Source organism: Cebus imitator, unplaced genomic scaffold (genome assembly GCF_001604975.1).
Source record: "Cebus imitator isolate Cc_AM_T3 unplaced genomic scaffold, Cebus_imitator-1.0 Scaffold249, whole genome shotgun sequence".
In the NCBI taxonomy this organism is placed as follows: Eukaryota; Metazoa; Chordata; class Mammalia; order Primates; family Cebidae; genus Cebus; species Cebus imitator.
Genome location: NW_016107564.1, coordinates 2,070,051 through 2,095,573, shown reverse-complemented (window position 1 = coordinate 2,095,573; position 25,523 = coordinate 2,070,051). Strand labels below are relative to the sequence as shown.

Here is a 25,523-nt window from a genome sequence, read left to right as displayed (position 1 = left end):
CGCTAGGAGGGCCGGGGAGAGTTGCCGCGTCCGGCCGCCCGCCGCCCCAGCGCTATTCAGCCTCTGCCCCAGCCCCCACCGCCGCGCCGGGACGTTCGAGGGGGCGCCGGGCCAGCGGCGGCTCCCAGAGCGACCTAGTCTCCCAGATCCGCGTAGCCCACGGTGGCCACTGCCCTTCTGCCCTGCCGGAGGCTGGGGTTCCGCGTCCTGTCACGGTTGTCAGCTCTCTCAGTCCCACTCTTACTTGGGCGAGTGGCTCCCGTCGCGGTTTCTCTCCGAGCTAAGGTCGGGTCCCTGGCCTCCCCGCCGCCGCCTTCGTCCCCCACCCGCGGTCTCCTGGCCCCGTGGCGCAGCCAGGCTGCCGCCCGCCGTACCTGGTGGTGGTTATAGGAGTTCCTCTGCTGTAGGAAGGCGGCGGCCGCCGCCTGGTGCTGCTGCTGGAGCTGCGGGCTGACGGGCGACCTCCGGCTCTGCGGCTGCTGCGGCGCTGTAGGCGGCGGGGGCTGCTGTTGAGGTAAATTCATGGCGGGCGGCGGCGGCGGGGGCACGGCGGTCGCCGAGAAGGGGCCGCCGAAGCCGCCGCCGCCGCCGCCGCCGCCGCCGCCGCTGGCCGGCACGCTGAGCCCCGCGCAGCCATGCGGCGACACCGGCGAGAAGCTCGGGAAGAAGGCCGGGTTCATGGACGACGGCAGCCCGGGGTAGAAGCCGTTCTCAGAGTCGGGGCTGGGCGGCGGCATGGCGCTGAGCGAGCCGCCGCCGCCGTTCGGGGTGGTGGCCGACGAGCCGGGCGGCTGCGGCTGCGGCTGGGGCGGCTGCTGGGGTGGTGGCGGCTGCTGCGGCGGCTGGGGCGCCGGCTGCTGCTGGGGCTGGGGTGGCGGCGACGCGGTCTGCACCGACCAGGGGGTGCCGAAGCCGGGCAGCGGCGGCGGCGACGCGGAGCCGCCTCCCCCTCCGCCTCCTGGGGGCCCCCCGCCCCCGCCGCCGCTGCCGCCGCCGCCGCCGCCGCCGCCGCCGCCGGGGTGTGGAAGGTCCGGGCTCTGCAGACTGCTGAAGGCGCCCGCGCCGAGCGCCCCGCCGGGCAAGAGGTTACTAGGACTGTTGAGCAGAGGGTGGTTGGGGGACTCCATGGAGCCCGGTGCGGGGTTCACCGGCGGCGTCGAGGGGGCCAAGCCCGCATTGGGGGACTCGGTGGCGCTGCCCTCGCCCGCGGCTGGGGTCTTGCGAGGGCTGCCCGCGCCTCCGTGGCGGCGCCGCGGGGCTGCGGACGACGAGGGCGGGAGCTGTGGGAGCGGGGGCAGGTCGGCTGGACGCTGCCGCTGGGCGAAGTCCTGCGACGGGAGGTGCTGCGGGTGCGGGAGGCTGAACTGCTGCGGCTGCTGTTGCTGCTGGAGCTGGGCGAGCTGCGCGGGCTGGAGGAGATGGCCGGCCGGCGGCGGCGGCGGCGGCGGCGGCGGACTGAACCGGCCCGGGCAGTAGAGCGGCGGAGGCGGCGGCAGCTTCGAGTCCGGAGGGTGGGGAAGGTGGGGAGGGCTGAACTCTTTCCTCTTCTGGCTGCTCAGCTGCTGCTGCTGCCGCTTACTGAAGTCCTGCGGGGAGGAGGTGCGGCAGCAGCAGCAGGAGGAGGCGGAGGAGGAGGAGGGGTGGTGCAGACTCGGTTTGAAGTCCTGGGAGGGGAGGAGGTGGGTCACACCCGCGATCGTGCCGCCGCCGGGGTGGTGGTTGGGGAGTTTCTCCGCGGCCGCCGCCCCCGAAAGCGGCCGCGCCGGCTGCTGTGTCAGCCCCAGCAGCAGCTCATCCTGCATGGTCTGCTGATGCACCAGGAACGAGGAGGAAGAGGAAGCGGCGGCGGCCGGGCTGCCCGCGCCGCCGCCGAGGGGGATGGAGAAGGGGGAGGCGGCCTCTAAGAAGCCGGTGACAGGCAACGGTGGCGGCGACAGCGGGCCGAAGGGCGTGGCGGAGGGCAGTGAGTTGGCGGACCCCGCGGCGTAGGGACCGTACGCCTCGCCGCTGAACAAGGGCCCAGGGCTGCTGCTTCGGAGCGGGGCGGTCTGCAGCACCCCAAACCCGAAATCCCTCATTTATCAGGCTGGCGGCAGCGGGAGGAGAAGCGCTTCCTCCCCTGCCCCACCTAGGAAGCCGCCGGCTCTTGAGCTGCGTGGCCGTGGTGGAAGGAGAGGGAGTCAGTGAGAGAGGGACACCGTGACTGAGCCAGTGGACACCGACTTCGGCCCCACCACCCCTCGCGGCGATCACCGCCGCCACCTCCCGAGACCTGCTCGGGCGCCGCCCCCACCGCCGCCGCCACCGCCCTGGCGGCTTAAGAACCCCGGAACGTGCGTCAGCGCCACCTCACAATCGCGCCGCCCCCCGTGGTGCGTCCTGGCACGCGCGGGCTTGAGGCCACCGCGCCCCCGTCGCCCCGCCCCGCCCCTCATTAATATGCAGACGCAGCCGGGGGCGCGCTGGCGCTCCCTGGAGGGCGGGAGCGAGCGGCACGTCTCCTTGGGTCTCTCTGCGTCGGGGGAAATGGAAAGGCCAGTTGGGGCGGGGGTCGACTGGAGCACTGGGCGGGCGCGCGCACTAGGGCGGGCGCGCGCGGGAGAAAGGGACGGTTCCTGGGCAACGGCCCCTCCCTGGCGCGGGATCCGCGCAGAGCCTGCCCGGGTCGCACGCGTCTCCGCCCCTCGCGGTGCCGCCTCCTTCCTGTCACCTCCGTTCCGCCCTCAGTCGCAGAAGCCCAGCCTCACCACTCGGGGTTCCCAGGGCGGGGCTGGCCCGCAGGGGAAACTGAGGCCTGGGACCCCGACGGGCGCCTGCACTGTGCGAACTCGCATTGAAATAGGCGCCCGAGACCCCCAGCACAACGCGGGAGCCCGGTCCAGCCCGGGGTCGGGAGGGGTCCTGTGGCGAACTCGCGTCTGGGCTGTGCCTGCTTGAAGTCCGCGGAGCGTGTCGCCCCGCACCTCTAGACCCCGAGTCCCCGACTTAGGGCCTCCTCGTCGTCTTAGGAAGCGCTCTCTAGGTTTGTTTCTATGTTTTAGGCGCTGGAGGGGTTGCTGTCACCGACATCCTATAGCCGCCGAGAGTGTTTTCTGCAGGGTAAACATGAAGCCTCGGAGTCCCGGCTGTATTCCAGGCATTTTCATTTGGGTAAGGAGGAACAAACACACTCCGCGTGGTTATTTGCACACTCTGATGCGTGGAACGGGTTCCGCGGCAAGCTCCCATGGTAACCCCGTGCCAGCTCCATTTCTTAAAAGTGTTTCATGTGCCATCATCAGGGCTGCAGCGTGGGACTCCTCCCCACCACATTCATTCCGGGGTCCCCGCCCCTTCCCCCCAGGGAGACTAAACATTTCCTAAGCTTTATGAATTTTCAAGAGAGAAAGATTTCTTACATCAGGGAAAAAAGGAGGTTCTGACTCAGCAGCAGACTTGTTGAGACTTGCAAAATGGAAGGAAGAGAGCTTTCCATGGTAGAGCTCTTTAGAAGTATTAGAGGAGGAACTAATCCCGTGTGTTTCCTTTCGTATAGAAACATTTTACATAAAGTATTTGAAGGTCTAGATAAAGAATAACAGAGTGATTGGTCCATATTACATGATGAGATGAACTTCATATTCTGTTTGGTAATTTTAACTGTTTTACTTGATGCTTAGAGAAGTGAAACTACTAAATGAGTCCTAGAATATAGACTCTAACCCCAAAACAATAGAAGGTAGATTCAGGCTTTACTTGATTTTGGTTTACAAGTAGACTAAGATTAAATATTTGATGTTATACATTAGCATACTCTTACTGATGTAGGCAGAGTGTACATTTTTACAAGCCTTCATTCTCTATTAGTTAAATTTGAATTCTTCTATTCAGTGTCTCAAATTTACATCAAAATAAACACTGGAGAAAGAGAGCAGCATTGTTCGGGGGGACTGTATTTCATGTATAAGCTTTGTCTCTGATATCCTGTCTAATGAACTAAGTTGTATGTTGCATTTACAATAAGGAAAAAGTACTTCCTAAAAAACTCATACATGGTTCAGAACTTGGTCAGGTGAACAGAATCATCTTAATAATCTCAGAATCATTTTTAACAATCAGGCAAAATGTAAAACTGGAGAAGTACTTTTATTATTCTAAATTACAATGTCTAGAAAATAACCTGAGCTCAGACTTTAAAATATAAATGGTTATTTTCACATTACATTTTGATATCTTCTTAAATATTCATTTTTTAAATGTATTTTGCAGGGAAAAAAACTAATTCTGCAACTAAGAAATGTAAAGTCTTAAAAACGGATGAATTTTTTTTCCAAGTACAGTTGTTTGAAATCATTTGATTGAAATCATTTGTAGTTCCAACAACAAATCTTGAAATAGGAAGAAAATATAGGCATAAACTTTAGCTCAATCATCCATTAACACTGCCAGTTAGTAAGGATGAGAAAGAGCATATTTTTAAAAGCTAGCTGGTGGCTTTCTGGGCTACAGTTTGAACAAAAACAAGATTTCTTAGTGCTCTGGTACTAGTTTGGTTTTTGAGGATCTACAGCTCTCTGAAATGGGGAAAAGCCATCAAGTTTGTTATTACATAATAATGTCAAACTTCATATTAAGTATACAAAGTTCCAAATCCTGCCAGAGCCTCTACTCACTGCTTTTGTGAGGGCCCCATTTTTTTAGAGCAGAAAGTTACTTTCTGACATCTTGTAAGCTGGTGATCTTCCCCTTACTGGAAATATTCAAATGAAAAGGTTTCCTAGCATGGGGAGTGGAGTAGGGTAGGGAGAAGGAGCAGCAGGTGGTAGGGAAGGGACTATGGTCCTCTAGCAGTTTTCATGCCAAGATCTTATGAGTCCATTTTATGATTTTTTTTTGTTTTTTGTTTTTTACCTGAAATATTTCGACTTTATGATCATTAACTAGGACCTTGACTTTGTCTTTGACAGTTCCTTATTCATTTACTCCCACTATTCTGGGCAAGTGTTTTAAAAAATATTTTGCTATAACCTAATATACATGCAAATACACACTCATGCAACTGAAATAAAGCTGCCATTAAGCAATTCTTTTAATAATACAACAAACTCCTTAAAAAATTCTATTTTCATTTTAAAATCACTAAGTTGATCTCAAATTACAAAGTTGGTTTTAACACCCTCTATCAGATTATGAGCTGAAATTTAAAACTACCGTCCTAGAAGACCATTTCAAACATTCTGCTCTGTCTGTAAACCTGTCACATCTCTTCTACATGCTTCTGCTAGCACAGAGCACTCTCAGCTGCTGAGTTACATGCTTATTTCACTGAGAAAAGAGAAACAATAACAGAAGGACTTCCACAGTCTCCCTGCATCTGTCCCTGCACACCTTGCCCTCCCTCCCGATAGAACGGATGGCCCTTCTGTCCACATTCCTGTTTAAAGCCAGCCGCTACACTGGCGGAGCAGATCCTACCCCTAACCTACTCAAGACATGGTGTCCCATAATTTTCCCTCTCTTTCCTTTATGACTTCTTTCCTCTCCAGGAAACACTTCCGTGTGCACAAAAACATGCTTTACTAGTTCTCACCTTTGAAAAATAAAGCCAAAACCTTTTAACCTTATATTCTCCCTCCTTTAGCTACTGCCTTCTTTTTCTGCTTTTACATTGCCTGAACAGCTTGACCTTTTGACTCTCTGAGTGTCTCACAGACACCTCAAATTAAACATGTCCAAAATTAAACTCCCTGCCTCACTAGTCCCAATCCCCATGGGGCCTCATTGTTCTAATTCCCATTTGGCACTCCTTTGTTCTAGTTTGCTCAGGCCAAAAATCTTGGAGTCATAATTCATTTCTGTCCTTCTTGCATCATATCCAAGCCATCAGAACATGTTGCTTATCCTATCTTTAAATTATGGCATAACCTAGAGATATCGTGGGTTTGGTTCCAGATGACCACAATAAAGCAAATATCCCAATAAAGGAATCACACCAATTTTTTGGTTTCCCAATGTAAAAGTTATGTTTACAGCACATTATAGTCTAAATATAACTTTCAGTTATAGTCTAAAGATAACTTGTAATTATGTTTAAGTAAGTGCACAATAGCATTATGTCTGAAAAATGTACACAATAATACTGCTAAAAAAGTGCTAATGATTATCTGAGCCTTCAAGTCATAATCTTTTTGTCAGTGGAGGGTCTTGTCTTGATGTTCATAGCTGCTGACTGATCAGCATGGTGGTAGCTAAATTTGGAGGTGGTTGTGGCAATTTCTTAAGACAAAAATGAAGTTTGTCACATCTATTGAATCTCCCTTTCACAAAAGATTTCTCTGCACAGCATGCAATGCTGTTTGATAGCATTTTTGTCCACAGTAGAATTTCTTTCAAAATTAGTCAATCCTCTCTAACCCTGCCAATGCTTTATTATCTAAATTTATGTAATATTATAAATCTTTTGTTGACATTTCAACAGTGTTCATAGCATCTTCACTAGGAGTAGATTCCATCTCAAGAAACCTCTTTCTTTGCTTATCCATGAGCAGCAACTTCTTCTCTATTTAAGTTTTATTGTAAGATTGCAGCAATTGAATCATATCCTCAGGCTCCACTTCTAATTCTAATTTTCTTGCTATTTTTACTACATCTACAGTAACTTCCTACACTGAAGTCTCAAACCCCTCAAAGTCATCCAAGAGGTTTGGAATCAGCTGCTGTTAAAACTCCAGTTAATGTTGATATTTTGACCTCCCACGAGTCACAGATATTCTGAATGGCAGCTAGAATAGTGAATCCCTTCCAGAAGGTTTTCAATTTACTTTGCCCTTATCTATCAGAGAAATCACTGTCTATGGCAGCTCTAGCCTTATGAAATTTATTTCTAAAAGAATACTTGAGGTTGGGTGTAGTGACAACTTAGTGATTTTAAATTTCTAAAAAGAAAATAGAATTTTAAAAAGGAGTTTTTTGCATTATTAAAAGAATTACTTAATAACAGCTTTATTTCAAAAGAATCCAAGCACTTTGGGAGGCCAAGGCAGAAAGATCATTTGAGGTTAGGAGTTCGAGACCCGCCTTGCCAACATGGGGAAAAACCTTCATTTCTAAAACTATAAAAATTAGCTGGGTGTGGTGGCACATACCTGTAATCCCAGCTAGTTGGGAGGCTGAAGCAGGAGAACCCAGAAGACTGAGGTTGCAGGGAGCCGAGATAGTGCCACTGCACTCTGGTCTCAGAGATGGAGCCAGACTTTGTCTCAATAATAATAGTAATAATAATAATAATACTTGAAACTCAAAATTACTCCGGAATCCATGGGCTGCAGAATGGATGCTGGGTTAGCAGGCATGAAAACAACAATTATCTTCTTGTACATCTCCATCAGAGCTCTTGGGTGACCAGGTATATTGTCAATGAGCAGTAGAAAGGAATCTTTTTTTCTAGGCAGTAGATCTCAACAGTGGGACTTAAAATGTTCAGTAAACTATGCTCATATCAAGTTAAGTGGTTCCGTTTACTAAGCACAGACAGAGTAGACTTAGCATAATTCTTAAGAGTCCTAGGATTTTCAGAATGAGTAATGAGCACTGGCTTTAACTTAAGGTCCCCAGCTGCATTAGCCCTTAAGAAAAGAGCCAGCCTGTCTTTTTGAAGCTTGAAGCTAGGCATTGACTTCTCCAGCTATGAAAGTCCTGGATAATATTTTCTTCCAGTAGAAAGTTGTCTTTTCTACCATGAAAACTTATTGTTTAGTGTAGCCACCTTGGTCAATTATCTCAGCTAGATCTCTGGATAACTTGCTGCAGCTTCTCCAGAAGCACTTTTTGCTTTACCTTGCACTTTTATCTTACAAAGATGGCTGTTTTCCTTAAACATGAAACCATCTCTGCTAGCTTCCAACTTTTTTCTTCTGCAGCTTCCTCACCTCTCTCAGCCTTCATAGATTGAAGAGAGTTAGGGCCTTGTTCTAGATTAGGCGTCAGCTTAAGGGAACTTTGTGGCTGGTTTAATCTTCTCTATCCAGACCACCACTCATACTTTTTCTGTATCAGCAATCAAGCTGTTTTACTTTCCTATCGCTCGTGTGTCCACTATTTCACTTTTAATTTCCTTCAATAACTTTTCCTTTGCATTCACAACTTGGCTAACTACTTGGTGCAAGAGGCCTAGCTTTCAGCCTATTTCAGGTTTCCACATACCTTCCTCACTAAGCGTAATTATTTCTAGCTTTTCATGTGAAGTGAGAGACATATGCTTCTTCCTTTCACTTGAATGCTTAGAGGCCATCGGAGGATTATTAATTGGTCTAATTTCAATATTGATGTGTCTCAGGGAATAGGGAGGCCTGATGTATTTATTGATTAAATTAGTGTCTTATATGGTTGTGGTTTGTGGTACCCCAAAACAGTTACACTAGTAACATCAAATATTACAATCACAGATCCCCAAAATAGATACAATAATAATGACAAAACTTGAAATAACTCAATAATTACCAGAATGTAACACAGAGACACAAAATGAGCACATGCTGTTGGGAAAATTGTGCTGATAGATTTTCTGAGAAGCACAACATAGTGAAGCACAGTATAGCAGAGCACAATAAAGTGAGGCGTGCCTGTATATCCAGAATCCAAGGACTTCTCCCCATCCTCACCACAAGCAGCCTGGGCCAGACTACTATTATTTCTCCTCTGCATCATTGCTCTCACCTACTAACTTCCATCTTCTGATCTTGCCCCTCTCTAGTTTATTACCAAAATAGCAGCTAGGATGGGACTTTTGAAATGGAAGACAAGTCATGTCAAGTCCTCTAAGAAGATACTTACATTTTCTCAGAATAAAAGTCAAAACATTTTAATAACCAAAAGATTCTTCAGAATTGCTCCTGCCCCCACTAGCCCCTCTGAAAGTTTCCCTGCAGTGGAATGCTTATTTCTCTAACAGCCCAGTCCAATTCAGCCTTAGGGCCTTTGCCCTCACAGTTCCCACACCTGGAATACTTTTCCCCAGGTAGCAACAGGGCCTTAATCATGTTTTTATCGTTTTTTTTTCTTCATCTCTCTCACTTAGGTCTCTGCTAAAGTCATTTTTCAGTGATGTCTTTACTGACAAACATTATAAAATGACAACTTCCCCTTTTCTCCAGCCTTTTTATTCCTCATAAGGTGTTTGTTTTTCCACCTGACCCAGTGATGCCTTTACTGACAAACATTAAAAAATAACAACCTCCCCTTTTCTCCAGGCTTTTTATTCCTCATAAGGTGTTTGTTTTTCCACCCAACTCAGTATTTATCTGTCCTTTCTATGAGATCACAAGCGCAGGAGGAAATGTTCATGCCTGTTTTGTTCACCGTTGTATCCTCAGCACTTAGAACATAGGAGGCATTTAAGAGTTGTGAAATGCATGCACTGAATAAAGGGATTGTTGAATTAATAAATAGTAATTTTAGGAAATGATAGCTAAAAAAAAAATATAGTAATACAAGAGTTTGTTTATAAATTGTTTGTTTGGTTTCAGGAGCTCTCCAAGCATCATGCAGATGCTCCTAGGATTCTTAAACAACCCAAAATAATTATAGGCATTGTCAGAGATAGGATACATGCATGAAAACAGCTAAGTCATCCTAAGATTTTAACACTGGGGAATAGATAACCCTGGAGTACAAGGGCTAGGACTCCTGTCTCAGGAGCCTGGAGTTGAGACTCCACTCTCCAGAAACACAGGGGTTCATTGCAGGAGCTTGAATAAAGAGGAGTCAAGACCCCAGCACATAGAAACAGAACCGGTTCAGGCGGAACTACAGTTAAGGTCAACTGGATGCTTTACCTTCAAGCTGCTAATTTCTTTTTGTTGCAGAGCCCATAAATGTGATTAACCCCACAGAATAGGAAAGCTTTGAGGTATTGAGATGGGAGCTAATTAGTTCTGGAGTTGGGAAGAGAGAAAGTATAAATTAAGATTGATTCTGACCCTGTCCAACTTCAAGGTACTTTATTGATGTGGCACTCAAGAGTAGTACCATCCTCAATTACTTCTAGTTCTCCTACTTTTCTAAACTTTCCTTCATAATTTCCTCCATCACTGTCACTTTCTCCTTACATATTCTTTACGTGTTACAGTTCCTTAGGCTTATGTTTTTGGTCCTTTTCTATATTTCTATCTAATTTTTCTAGATGAACTTATCTATTACCACATTTTCAAACATCATCTAAATGCTAATGTCTTCTGAATCGATCTCTTTAGCCTCATGGTCAAAATCATATTTCCAACTACCATTTAACAGTTTGACCTGGGTGTCCTTCAGCCATATCAATTCACTGTATCCATACCTGTACTCAACGTCTTCCCCAAAATCTGCTTCTCCTATTTTGCTTCTTGTCTTGGCTGATGTCATCATCATACAACCAGTTTCTCAAGCTGAAACATGAGTCATCCTCTTCCTTCATCTCTCTCACCCTCCAAAGACAATTGGCAACCATGCCCTGTCAATTCTACTGCAGACACATTGCTCAAATGTAATTCCTTTATGTATCTCCGCATTCCCCTTGTCTTTCATGTGCCTGGAACACAAGTGCCCAATTAAGTATTTGTTGATTAGTAATTGCCCAATGAATGCTGTAGGAAGAAAAGATGAAGAAAAGGAGAAACAAGGTAAGGAAAGGAAGGAGGGAGATAGAAGGAAGGAAAGAGACAGATGTTTCCAAAGCATGCTTTACAAGGACATGTGCCATTTTCTGGAGAACTATAGGATTGTTAACTTATGCTTACTGGAGAAAAAAATGAATAACCGTAATAGCAATAACAAAATATTTTCCTTGACAATTGCAAACTAAAAGTTTCATTCTGGTTATTACGCCATGCAAGGATGAACTCATTGACAAAAATATTAAGACTCTTCCCCTGATGACAAAGTATAGCCCCTAAACATAATAAAAGTCTATGTTACCCTTTGTGGCACCTGGGAGATTTATCATCCCATTCTAATACCCCCACCTAAGAGAGAAGCTGTCAACCTCTCTAGTAATTTCTTCCACAATACTCTTTGGGCCTTTACGTAGACTGATTTCTTCTTTATTGCTGCCTATCTTGTATCTTTAAGGCCAAGTTAACTCGATTAAATTACAAGTCTTTGGAAACAGTGGTTATGCCTTATATATTTTATTTTCCTAGTTTTTATTGATTGGTTTTTGTATTCAGAAGCTCTTTGTTGAGTGCCTACTCTGTACCAGACACTGCAAGGCACTAGGGGTGTAACTATGAAAAGAATAGAAAACATACACATTATTCTGTATATTCTCACAGAGGCTCTAAATAAATGCTGTTGACATTAGTTATGATAATTCCCAACCTTAATTGTCTAGGCAGAGTCATAAACAGTGAGATTGTAGGCTGAAACTGTCCTACTAAATTGGAATCCTACTTCCTGCAATATGGCCTTGCCAGGCTGGTCATGGGTAGAGGGCTGTGATGAATGCAGAATATTCATCAGGTAAGACAAATCTAGCAAGAAAGCAGAAGCAATTACACATTGAAACTCATCTCCATCCTTGCTTGAAATGGGATTTCCATTTATTATTTCCTTTTCTTGTTAAAATATACTTTGTTAGTAGATAAAGTAAATAATATTTTTATTTTATTGTTGGAAAACCAAAGCCCAGAGATAGTCATTTGCTTGAGATAGTTTCCATAGACTGAGCTTAATGCCCCCATCTCCCCATTTCTCAGTCTCTTGCTTCATTCGTTGGCCCTTAGGCTAGTGCTAGAAGCAAAGACAAAAAGTGGGCCACTGCTCAGCAAGTACCTGAGCAAAAACAGTCATAAAGACATACACTTAAAAATGGTGCTTGAGTATGTATGTCCTGAGGACTTTAAACCATGTTTAAAAACTATGTTTGCACTCCTAAGTTCACTGCAGCATTATTCATAATAGCAAAGACATGGAAACAACTTAAATGTTCACCAATAGATGAATGAATAAATCAAATGTAACCTATATACACTGTGGAATACTATTCAGCCTTAAAAAAGAAGGAAATTTGGCTATTTGCAACAACATGGGTGAACATGGAGGATGTTATATATGTGAAATAAGCCAGGCATGGAAGGTAAAAACTGAATGTTCTCACTTATATGTAGAATCTAACACAATCAAATTCATGGAAGCTGGGAATAGAATAGTGGTTATCAGAGGCTCGGGGCTGGGAGAACAGGGAGATGTTGGTCAAAGGGTACAAAGTTTCAGTTAGATTTAAGATGGTAAGTATTTAAGCTGATGGATATGTTAACTAGCTTAATTCAATCATTCAACTCTAAACATAACATCAACGTGTGCCCCACAGTAATATACAATTACAATGTTAAAAAAAATAATAATAATTAAAAAAAAATAAATAAAATAAATCAACAGTTCCTGCTTCTACTAAAAGTTAAGGAGTGGAAGGGATAATCCTTCAAGTCTTGAAAGTGACATCTAACTACATGAATGGCAATTGGTAATAGACACTTCAGAGCAAAAGCATCTTATTTTCAAAATAACATCTCTCACAGAAATTTAGAGATATTTCTCACATAGGCTTACTCATTTTTCTCCTATAGTAAGAATGAGGCCTGGCAGTATATATTGGATATATTGTACTTTTTTTCACATTCTGGAAAGCTGACAGCTTCAATTGATAAATTATTCTAGGCAGAGAAAAGTAATGCATCTTGACTAAATATTAAATTTATAGATTTTAAATAGATGAAGAGCATTGCATCTATCAAATTTGACCTTAATATGTTTAAATCTTAGAAGGTTCAATATTTTAAATGTTTATTTCAGGAGCCATGAATGTTCACTTAAAAAAATGTGACACTTACATGGTAGCAGACATTATCACCAGCCTTTGTACAAGAATTGATTAAATGTAAAGACAAGAGAGGAAAAACATTTGGAGGGAAGAGGGATATTTGATTTTAATCCTAGTTTGTGCTTCATTGTCAGTGCTAGTAATTCACTTTTGCTGTCTACTTTTTTTCATGGGACTTGAGAAAGGATTATAGGACTTTATGTCATGTCACATCCAAAATTCATTTATAGAGTAAGCCATTGTACTAACACTGGAGTACATAATTCATAACAATAAGAAAAAACATAGACCTCAATTTTCAGTAAGAAAAAATAGAAAAACTGGTACATAGAATAAGAAACTCTAATTCATAAGGACCTGAATCATATATATGAAAATACTATTTGTTTGTAGGCCCACAGTTGATGCATATTCATCCCATATTAAGAGATAAGGAGGAGCGATATGATGGACACACCAGGGCTACAGAGTGAGAGACCTGGCTTTTAGTTCAACTTCCTCTGTTACTGTGTAACTTTGGCAGTTAAACTTTGGGAACCTCAGTATTTGCATCTGTGAAGGTAAAAAGACAAACATTATCTGTGAAGTGGGGGCTATGGTGATGACAATTAGCAATATTTACTAAGTAGAGAGTCTTCTACAGTGTTTGACACAAAATAGATGTTTAAACAAACAAAACACCTTAGATGTCATCTGCCATGCAGTTTAAGGTAAAGAGGAGATGAGAAAGCCAGCTTGAACACAGTGGTAGTCCTGGAGACTAGATAACCAAAGCAAAACAAAGCAAAACAGTTACTGGACAACATGGAGGCTGGTAATGACAGTGAAATCCTGTATTGCTAGCACTTGAAGGGATATATCCAAAATAAATAAATAAATAAATAAATAAATTTTAAAAAGAGAAAAAATAAAGCTAAGTTCCTCCTAGATCCGGAAAACCAGAAAAAATTTCTGAAAGTTAAATGTTAAACATATTCAATGACTATTTAATTCCTCTAAGGAAGACCAGTTATGTAATTAGGGCAAACTCTGACTTTAAGGATGTTACTGAATAATCCCACTACCAGTTCTGACACTTATGGGGTAGGTTATGTTTACCTGGGCAGGTTAACTATCCTCATTCTCTGTTTTCTCCTCTGACAAATAACATAGAGAAATATGTATGAAAATACCAAATGCTGTTAGAGCACTGTTGTGGTCCAATAGAAATATAAGGCAAGCCATAAATGTGAGCTATATATGTAATGTGAAGGTTTCTAGTAGTCACATTTTATTTTATTATTTAGATACAGGGTATGGCTCTGTTACCCAGGCTAGAGTGCAGTGGTGTGCTCATAGCTTATTGCAGCCTCCCATCTCAGCTTCCCAAGTAGCTAGGACTACAGACAAGCGCTGCAATGCCTAGCTAATTTTTAAAAAACTTTTTGTAGAGATGGGGTCTTGCTGAGTTGGCCTCCAACTCCTGGACTTAATCTATCTTCCTGCTTTGGCCTTCCAAACTGCTAGAATTACAGGTGTACACTAGCCACATTTTAAAAAGTAAAAAGGTACAAGTGAAATTAACTTGAGTAATATGTTTTATTTAAATCAATATATGCAGATTATTATTTTATCATGTAATTGATATAAAAGTTATTGCCTCTTTACTGCTTTTTTTCCATCTTTTAAGATGATTACAGTTTTATGGTTTATTTTATTAATAGAGTGTATTAAATTGGTTGATTTTCATATTCTAAGCCAACCTGGTATTCCTGGGATACATTTCATTCAGTTATGGTGTATAATCTTTTTTATATGTTGTTGAACTTGGATTGCAAGTATTTTGTTGAGAACATTGGCATCTATGTTTGTGGGGGTTATTAGTCTGTGGATTTCTTGTGATGTTTTTGTCTGCTATTGGTACTAAAGTAATTAATACTGGTCTCATAGAATGAATTGGGAAGTATTACTTCTTATAGTTTTTTATTAAGAGTATATGAAGGATTGATATTAATTCATCTTTAAGTCTGTGGTAGAATTGACAAGTAAAGCCATTTGGGCCTAGACATCCCTTGTGGAAAGTTTAAAAATTGTTAATTCAATCTGTATTTGTTATAAGTATATTCAGACTTTTCTTCTTATTTCAGTATGAGTTGTTGGTGTTTGGAAATTTGTTTATTTCATCTAGGTTTTCTAATTTGTTGACATACAATTGTAGTGGCATTCTCCTTTTTAAAGTTATTATTTACTTATTTTTAAAAATTAATTTTTTTTGTAGAGATGGTGCCTTACTTTGTTATCCAGGCTGGTCTTTAATTCCTGGCTTCAAGCGGTCCTCCTGTCTTGGCCTCCCAAAGTGCTGGGATTACAGATGTGAGCCACTGCATCCTGCCCGTAGTGTTCTCTTCTAATCCATTTTACTTCTGTGAGGTTGATGCTGAAGTCCTCTTTTTTATTTCTGATTTTAATAATTTGATTCTTCTTTTATTGTTCAACCTCACTAAATGTTCATTAATTTTATCGATTTTTTTCAAATAAGTAACTTTTGATTTCATCAATGTTTGCTATTTATTATCTATTTCATTTATTTTTGCTGTAATGTTTATAATTATATTTATTCTGCTTGCTTTGGTTTTAGTTTATTCTTCTTTGGTAGTTTTGTAAGATAGAAGTTTAGATTATTAATTTGAGATCTTCCTTCTTTTCATAAATAAGCATTACAGCTACAAATTTCTCTCTGATTACTGCTTAAGGTGCACCTAATAAGTTTTGGTATGTTGTGTTTTTTGTCTCATTAATCTCAGATAATTTTCTCATTTGCCTTGTACATTTTAAAACCATTTATTATTTAAAAGTATTTAGATTACTTTTAACATATTTGTGTTTTTCAAATTTATTTGTTGTTGTGACTTTTAAATGTGTTCTGTGGTAGTCAAAGAACATCCTTTGTGTGATTTAAAAGCCTTTCAATTTATTGAGTTTTTTTAACGACCTCTTAACATACATTTTATCATGGAAATTTTTTCCTGTATACTTGACAAGAATGTACGCTCTGCTATATTTTAGAGTTTTCTGTAGATATGTTACATCTAGTTAGTTTATATTGTTGTTCAAGTCTTCAGCCATTATTGGATGCAGGTTATTGATGTTTCCAATTATTACTGTTAAATGTTTATTTATCCTTTCAACTTATGTATTTTACTTCATGTTTTTGGAGGCTCTGTTGTTAGGTGCATTTATGTTTTTATTGTTTGTCTTCCTGATGAATTGACCCTTTTATCATTATGTCTTTTTTTGACTCGAGTAACAAATCTTGTCTTAAAGCCCATTTTGTCTGATACTAGTATAGCCACTCCATTTCTCTTTTGGATACTGTTTGTATGGTATATAATTTTCTGTCTTTTCACTTTGGACTTACTTATATCTTTGAATCTAGCAGGTCTATTGTCGATGGCATATGATTGAATTGTGTTTGATTCATTCTACATTCTCTGTCTTTTGACTGGAGAGAGATATGCATTTTTATTAGAGAAATGATATAGTCATTATTTGATAAATTGTACATTCATTGCTTAATAAAAATTAGTTGATAAGAATTAACATACTTATATTCCTTTTATAATTGATGAATTACATTACTTGTGTTAGATCTATATTGTTTAATGTCCTTTCATAATCTGTCTTGTAGGATTCATTTTATAACTTATTCCTCAATGTTTGTGGGTTTCTTTGTTTTTTTTTATTTTTGAGATGGAGTCTCTCTCTGTTGCCCAGGCTGGAGGGCAGTGGTGTGATCTCAGCTCACTGCAACCTCTGCCCCCTGGGTTCAAGCAGTTCTCCTGCCTCAGCCTCCCATGTAACTGGGATTATAGGCATCTACCACCATGACCAGCTAATTTTTGTATTTTTAGTAGAGACAGGGTTGCACTGTGTTGGTCAGGCTGGTCTCAAACTCCTGACCTCAAGTGATACAGCTGCCTCAGCCTCCCAAAGTGTTGGAATTGCAGGCATGAGCCACCGTGCCCAGGCTCAATGTTTTAATAATATTTTTTTCCAATGCAAATTAACACATTTGTTTAAATTGAAAAATAAAGGCAGAATTTTTCTGGAAGGAATGTACAATTTGGCTTATTGATTTTCAAGTATATGTAGTACACATGTTCCTTTAATTGAGCTAAATATGAAGCACCACAGTTTTGATTTTATATAAATGTATCAAATTCAAGGGCAAAGTATAATGCAAATGTGAGTTCAAAGAGAAGAAAATTTAAAATTAAAAAATCTCATAAAAAAAGAGTCATGGATATCGAATTGTTATGATTTTCAGATTTCATGGAATACATTAAAAAATAATAGTAATTTAAAGTGATAAAATCAAATATATACTGAAATTACATCCTTTGCAATAATTATTTCAACTTATAATATTTTTAGAGGACTTAAGATGTATAAGACATTTAAAAGTGTTCAAATATACAAGCTATTTATTGAAAAATACACAGTTTCTTTAGGTAATTCTTAAGGGAAAAAGTTTGAAGAATAGATTAGAGAACAAAAATCCTCCAAACTCATAGTCTCTAGCTGCCTTAGTTACTACTATATTCCCAGTAGTAACTATATTCCCAATCACAGCCTTGTGACTGAATGAGTGAATTGTGTTAAGTGCCCTGAATGGTATCATTGCAAATTATTTGCTGCCTAAAAAAAGGACAACCCAGGAGGCTGATGTTTTCCTACCTAGGTTAGGTAATTAGTTAGTAGGTAGAGAGTTGGGTCTTGATGTAAATGGGGAAAGGAAAGCAATCCCTACAATCCTGACTGTCTTCCAGACAGCCCTGGATGGCTACGTTTACCTTTGGCAGACCCCAAATAATGAGAGTAAGATTAAGACCTAGACTTAAGATAGCTCAACAAAGTGTTAAGATCCAAACACGCATTCCTTGGAGTATCTACTTCTTGTCTGGCACTTTGTGAGGTTCTGGGCATGGAAAGATGAAGATGACAAGGTACATGGGCAATATGCTTAAAGAAAAAGGTCTGATGAAATGGGATAAATGCCATAAGAGGAACATTTCACGTTATAGGTTCGAGAACTGGAAGCTACAGTTATTTGACCATTTTTGACCTACACAAACTGGTAACCCACATGGTTCAACCTACATGTTATATGCAAATCCAGGTGAAAGAACAATAAATCTTGAGGGATTTTTTAATCAGGGAAAATTATGTGCAGTTGGTGGCATTTGAGCTGTACATTGAAGGGTAAGGGAGAAGATGAGTGGTTGGATAGGTAGCAGGTGGGGCATTTGAGAGAGCATAATCAACAAAAGCAAAAGTGGAGAGTAATGGAAGGTACAGATACCATCTGGAAACGGACACTGAGCATTCTTTGCATTGAGATCTGGAAAGTGAGGATAAGAATAAAAAGGAACCTCAGACTTATGTTAAGAGTGCTGCCAGCCCAATAAGACACTGTTCTGCAAGCAATGGCAAACCATCAAAACTTTTCTTAGAGGAAGTATTGTTAACAGATATAAATTTTAGAACACCCCATTTGTCTGAATGGGGAATGGGTTGCAGATAAGGAGATTGAAACGAGACACTGAGATACTTAGGAGGCGGCTGCAATCGTTAAGGTAAATATAATAGATGTGTACAGGGGTTGAGGAGTAGGCCTGTTTCTCTGATGTAATTGTCATAGATTGACCAATTATTAGGCTTGAAGGGTTAGTCGAAAGAGGTACAGGGTCAGGAATGGGGGGAAAGAGTAAACTAAGTAGAGATACCAGAGAGTAAGAGTAGAGAGTTCTGGGCTATGGATCTTGGTTTTTGTTGGTGTGCATTTGATAGCCGAAGCCATGAAAATGTATGGGATTATCAGGCAAACTTACCTAGGGAGAGCAGGGAAACAGAATAAGGGCAAAAGGGCAGAGGAGGGAGCTAGGGATGAATCTGTACCTTGTACTTTGCCTCATTATATTTCTGTCATAGCACTTGTTTACCTAAGTGTCTACTTTTTGCAAGTTTGTGAGATCTCCAAAGATGGATAGGAACCATCTTATCCATTCTTTGGAATTCTCAAAGCTCCACTATACTCAAAAGGTAGCCACTTAAAGAAGTACTTACTGGATCATACCCTTATTTTCTAGGTTCTAGGCATTGTTCTAAGTGCCACATAGGTGCCATTCCATTTCACATTTAATAATAGCTTTATAAATAGATGCTATTGTTAGTCCTATTTTACAGATGAGGAAACTGAAGCATGAACTCATTCAAGGACACAAAGAGTGAGAGCCTGGATTTAAACTCAGGCAGTCTAAAACCAGAGGCCACTGAGTACTAAAGCCTATGCTATGGAATGAGTGGGATCAGAGTGACTTCTCTTTAGTAAAACTTTGCAGCTTAGAATTACTTTTATAAACAATTCTAGTATCTTCAAAGTAATTTTGTAAGATGGAGGGAGGAGGCAATACTATTATCTACATTTGATTTGTGGGTAATTGAAAGCTAAAGTTAAGTATATTCGTGAAGACACACAGTAAGTGGCAAAATCACCCTTTTATTATGAATTACATTCCTGTGTTCTGTTCACGCCATCTTGTTTCCTGCGAATCCAGTTGTCTCCCCTGTTGCTCAACAAGATAAAATGTCTGGGCTTGTAGCTGGAGGCTGGAGGAAGAATCTGAAGAGAGACACTGTGGAAAAGGCACAGAAAGACCTTTGAACTAGCAGAACATATTTCTTTGAGGGACTTGGGAACTTCATTTTTGTAAAGACTACAAGATGTCAAACTTACTTGTGAATTCTAACATAGTGTCTTTTATTAATAATCGAGAATGCTTGAAATTTAGGTACAAACAATGTATTAAAATGATTGGTTTGTTGGTTGTAAATGTAAACAGAGATAATTTATTAACTTGTTATTTATTCATCCTTGTTGAGGACATACTGTAATGTTTCCTTAGGCGTAACATCAGCGGTCCCTGTACTGTCTAAAGGCTTCAGTCTCTTTGGAGCCTTCTGTAGTTCATTTGCTGAGGAGGATAAGATTTACCCTCTTCATTGGAGAATGGAAACAAGAATGATGGATTCTCAACTCCTATAGGCATTTATTTTACCTAATCCTCTACCACACATAGATTTTCTTTTTTTTTTTTTTTTTTTTTGATGGCTAGTCTTTTAACTAGGAGCAACTCACAAAAGATTTCAAAGGAAGTAAAAATGAGATTGATAATAAGCTTTATACTTGCGTTCAGCTCATTTTAGTTCAGAAAAAAAAAGTCACTGTACATCTGACAGATACTGCCTTATTTGAAATTTCTAAATCTTAGGCAAGTTTGTCCTGCCATTTCTCTGCCATTACACAAGATTGGTTATCTTGCCAAGTTTCACTATTACTAATATAGACTCTGAAGCAACAAGTATTACAGTGGATTTATTGAAGAGAAATATTCTGTTTTGTAAGTTAAATGTGGATTTGTTTATTCATATAAATGGTGAAAGTGTATTTTCTCTATGGCCAATATGTTTAGGCCCTTAACTTATAAAATAAGCAATGTTATGGAAATTAAAACAGAGGTACCTATATTATTCTTGTTTAGGAAAGGATGGAAGAAAGGAAGAAAATTCAGTAATTCTTTCCTATAATATTCACATTTATAATATTAACTATTAACAATTTATAATATAAAATATTAATATTTATATAGTTCTATGTGCAAGGCATTATTCTGAACATTCAGTCCTCTTTTCAAGTCCATGATAAGTATTACCGTTGTCTTCATTACAAAGGCCAGTGAACTAAGTCACAGAGGTGTTAGACAGCTTGCCTGAAACCACAGAGCCAGTAGTAGAAACACTATCCCAGAGTTCTTGCTCTTAATTTACGGTGCTGAAATTGTTGTGGGTCTCATGATTTTGTCTCCTCTAAACTGGAGAAGACTTCCAAGAGGTGGTGACAGTTTAGAAGATCTTTGCTTTTTTGTGAGGATATGTGGTATTTGGTTTTCATATTTTGTTTGTTTGTTTGTCTGTTTTTGAGACAGGTCTTCCTCTGTCACCCAGGATAGACTGCAGTACCATAATCTCAGCTCACAGTGGCCTCTGCCTTCCATGCTCAAGTGATCCTGTCACCTCAGCCTCCTAAGTGAAAATCTTTGAAAGATGGGAGTTAATCTATAAAAATGTAAAGCTAGAGAATTTCAGTATTTGAAAGTAAACTTCTGATTCTTACTGAAATCCATAACAGTGTTTCTTCATGAAGCAGAGATGTGATGCTGCATTGAGTTTATGAGAAACTGATTACTGAGTGCCAGCGTGGTTTTTCTGTTGATATTATTGAAACCAGGGGCCACAGATTTTCATTTATACATTCATGTGCATTGTTGGTGTCCTTCCTCTAGGTCATAAGCTCTACAAATGGATGTTGTTTCTTCTTTCTTCCTTCCCTCCCTTCCTTCCATTCTCTAAGTCAGTGAAATCAGTTAAATGAGCCAGGCCTTGTGCCAGGGGCTAATGAGTAAGTAAGTAAGTAAATAAATAAATAAATAAAGACAAGTGCTCTGGCCTTTACAGAGGCTTAATGATGGTTTTAAATGGCCCTCTGTTCATGTTGTAAGCAGGTAAAAAAGAGGGAATTGTTACTTCAACCTGGCGTGTTGGGGAAAGGCTTCAATGGAAGAGGTTAGTACTTGAGTTGAATCTTAAAAGATATGTAGGTTGGGGGTGAGATGGTCAGAGGGAAATGGGAAGAACATTCTAGGAAGAGGAATCAGCAAGATTAGCCAAGCCTTGGAGGAGACAAATAGTAGGACATGTTATAGAAAGGGAGGAGGGCATTGCCTAGAGGGAGCAAAGGGGTGAGGTGAGGCCGTTTGGGCAAGGCTGGAGAAGTAGGGAAAGTCAAGCCAGTTGAGACAGAGGCATTCATCACTGAAAATCCACCTCCCGGACCTACATCTAACATAGAACCTTTATATGGTTATCATGATTTGAACATTCCCAGCAGTTTGTATTGTAGTTTCTGAGATTCAGGGCTTCAGGGATGCTAGATACTTTTATTAACATATTCTATGATGTTGTATATTGGTCCTGGCAAGATTAACATTGTTTTCTATGATGACAAATAGCTAATATGAAATGAGGATCGATTTGATCTTTCATATAAGGCCTAGAGAATGTTTTTTCACAATTACCCCAGACCTAGAGGGTCTTTGTTTGCCCAACAGCCAGTGTTGGATCAAATTCATCATTTGCTTAAAGTCATCCAGTGGGTTCGTTGCCCTAGCCTACAAGGCCCTGTATGTTCTGTCATCAACTCATACCACTCAACCCCTCACACATGCTCAACTACCCTAGTCATTTAGTTCTTCAAATCCTCAAAGCTTTGTTCTGACTTAGAGTTTCTGTGCTTGCTGCTGCTTTGGCCCAGCTGACTCTTGTCCCAACTGCATGGCTGGCTCCTCATCTTTCAAATTTCATCTAAGATACATTTCCTTCTAGAGACCTTCATGGGCTGTCCTCTCTGAAGTATCCTCCTTCTCAGGACATCCTTTATTTCCTTAGGAGCATTTATCACCAATATGTAAGATTTAATTTATTCATTTATTGTCTATTTCATTTGAATATGAGATCAATGCTACACTCAGATATGCCCTGTTTGACTTATTCTCAGCTAATTACTTAGCATGTAGCACAAAATATGCTCACAATAGAATTTGTTTTAGTTCTATGTTAAATGAATATAAATGTCATGAATGTTTAATATGCAGTAACAAAACATAATAATCTCTCTATGAGATTTTACTAGAAAAAGCTAGACTAATCATTCCCAAATTGTATTTCATGTAGTAATAAGAGGAAAATAAACAAGAGTGAAATTATGTTGTAAAGATTCTGCTATTGTTGTTAAGTAAGTCTAGTTATAAACAAGAAAAACGCCATACTTTATATGTCTACCATTATTGTTCCAGACAAAATGGTGGAGAGCTAAAAGCATTCTCAGCCAAAGACTGCAGCTGTAAAGGCATGGAAATGGAGACAGTATGGTAGCTTGGAGTAAAATCAGTAAGTATGGTTGGAAGAAAGTGACCAATAAAATATTTGAACAAGTTGACAGGTTTAAATGATGGAGAGTTTTATATACATACAAAAGCATTTGGACTTTATGGGGAATGTGAAGCTCTGTAGGACAAAACAGCTTTCAATGGGAAAATAATTGTGGTCCAATTTGTATTGAAAAACTATTTTGTGCCCAATACAGCAAATGGCTTGGAGGGAAATGAGATACAAATCAGATAATCCAGTCAGAAGGCTGTTGCAATAACCTAAGAGCAAGATGGCAGGTCAGGCTTGAAATGAGATGGCACTAAGGATGAAGGTGAACAAACTGGTCTTTGCTATTAGTGAAGTAGCAAAAATTCTTGGAATGATTTCCATGAGGTTCCAATCGAATACTGTTTACAGTTCTGGCTTATATCTTCTATCTATGAGGTTTCAAATGAATTTCCATGTTGCATATCAGTTGGCCTCATATCTTCCTTTTTTTGACAAATACATCTTAAAGAAAACCATTACACTATAGAGCATTCATTGCGAGGATTAAAATAAATGTACATGAAAGCACTTTCAAAATACTATACAAATGGAAGCTATATTTTTATTACCAGTAAGTCAATTTAGTTTACGAAGAGAAAAATCACTTTCTAGCATGTAAGCTCTGGTAAGCAAACTCCCTAGGCAAAATGAATCTTTCTTATAACCATAGCACTTTTTTGTACTTCTATCATAATACCTCCACCAATTATAAATTGTTTATGGATTTTTATTATTTTCATGGTGTATAAATCCTTTGGTGGCTGAGACAGAGGAGTTTTATGAATCATGCACCCTGGTTTGACTACTTACTACAGTAAGTAGTCAGCAAATGTTAATTGCATGCATGAATGAATGATTAGTTCACAGGAAAGGATAAAGGCAGGTAGCAGGGAGCTGTTATAGGCATCAGAGATAAAGTAAACAATAGGGCAAACATGTTAAAGTGAAAATATGTAGTGTTACTAATGATCATATATTTAATTTTAGTCAAGATATGTATAGTGTATACAGTGTATAAGTATATATATCTTGTAGACTATACTACAAGACTATATAGTATATATAGTGCCAGAATACTCTATCAAACTTACTGTATGTAAAGTTATTTTGGAATAATTAGCATTATTACATTATTATTCTAGCATTATTCCAAAATAACTTTACATACAGTAAGTTGATAGAGTATGATACCATTGCAATATTGAATTAGTTTATCCATTCATTCAGCAAATCTGTTTCTAATGCCTGATAAGTACAAAGCACTGTGCAGAAATATTCCTATTCTCAAGAAGTTTGCTATGCAGTGGGAAGGAGAGGAGGGCCTGCTCCCTGCCAAACACTGTCCTAGGAGTTTTGCACACTACCATTGAATTTTCTCTACAGTTTTAACAGTCCTGAGAGGTAAGCATTATTACACACATATTATAAATAAGAAACCTCAGTTAAGAGAATTTCATTAATTTAGCTGAGACCACACAGCTAGGAAGGGGCAGAGGCAGGTCGATGGATAACAAGGAAAAACGTCAAGGTTATTTCTCATTTCAGTGTCTGTATCCATTGCAGTCATTCTGAAATTAACAAATAGTAAGGGAAGGCAAACAAGGACAGATGCATAAAATTATAACAACTCATAACGAGCTTTATCCTCATGGAATTATTGGCTTAGTAGTACGATTTAGGAAAATGAATACAATCATAAGGTGGAATTCTAACCAAAGATGGTCAGATCATTGGGGTAAACAGCTCTCAGAAACTGAGCAGCTTCTAGGTGTGATATGAAAGTATTCTGGGCTTGGAGGCCCAGAAGATCACTATGTAAGACATCACTGCAATTCTAGTTATGTGGTGGGAAAGACACTGAAATTTCTTGACCACACCACCCTAATTTGTTAAATATAAGACATAATAGGAGAGATTTCTACCTTATTTTAAGAATTAATGGGTGGAGGTATGGGAAAGCAGTTTCTAAAATGCATTACAAATTTATGATTAAGACAGCTGATTTCACAGAAACAAGTTTTTGGTATAAGAGCCATCAAATAGGAAAAAGCATAAAGAAGTGACTTATACATTCTTATCCCAAGTAATATGGTGTCTGTTACACAGTAAGTGCTTAATAAATACTTTCTGAGCTTAGCTCCTGAATGGCTGAAAGACACATGGGAAAATCAAATTATCTCTCTTCAAGTGATTGGGAAGACATGTTATACCCAACTTCTTGTAACCTATTCAACATACCAAACAGTTGTCAATAAATATTATAATTCGAAGCGCTGATTAAATTGGGTCTTCTTTATCCATTTGGTTGTTTGAGATGCATATGTATGTATGTATGTGTTGCAGAGATGTATGTACGTATGTGTTGCAGAGATATAGGTACATGACTGTGTGTATGCGTCTAAAAGAATATACTTGGGGGTTCTGGTGAACTGTCATGTTTGTTTGGTTTTGTTATTCCTTTCTATTGGTGAGGGTTGGAAGTATCCAGCACAATTAGGGGCTAGAGTAGTACCATATATTTTCCACAGATATTTATATTTCAGCAGCTATTACAGAGATATGTTAGAGGGATAAAGCTTAAGCCTGGTAGTGCTATACATTAGCCAGAGGAGAA

General features: G+C 40.5%; 2 protein-coding genes across 7 annotated transcripts in view; one reads left to right on the top strand and one right to left on the bottom strand.

Moving 5' to 3' along the window:
* The window catches only part of CPEB2 (cytoplasmic polyadenylation element binding protein 2), a 66,079-nt gene extending 63,817 nt beyond the window's left edge, over nucleotides 1-2,262 (bottom strand). For all 6 annotated transcript variants that reach the window (XM_017498707.2, XM_017498710.2, XM_017498705.2 and 3 more), the window contains exon 1: nucleotides 375-2,262. In XM_017498707.2, coding sequence (XP_017354196.1) covers nucleotides 375-2,078 — 1,704 coding nt within the window. In that variant the 5' untranslated portion in view covers nucleotides 2,079-2,262. The remainder of the gene's footprint in view (nucleotides 1-374) is intronic.
* Nucleotides 2,197-22,844, top strand: LOC108282724. Its single transcript, XM_037727932.1, has 3 exons — nucleotides 2,197-3,150; nucleotides 20,860-22,397; nucleotides 22,786-22,844. The coding sequence occupies exon 1, from the start codon at nucleotides 2,440-2,442 to the stop codon at nucleotides 2,935-2,937; it is 498 nt and encodes a 165-aa protein (XP_037583860.1). The 5' UTR covers nucleotides 2,197-2,439; the 3' UTR covers nucleotides 2,938-3,150; nucleotides 20,860-22,397; nucleotides 22,786-22,844.
* Nucleotides 22,845-25,523: the final 2,679 nt, after the last annotated feature.

Excerpts from the sequence above, each read along its gene's own strand:
- LOC108282724 (XM_037727932.1), top strand. The coding sequence starts at position 2,440 with ATGCAGACGCAGCCGGGGGCGCGCTGGCGCTCCCTGGAGGGCGGGAGC.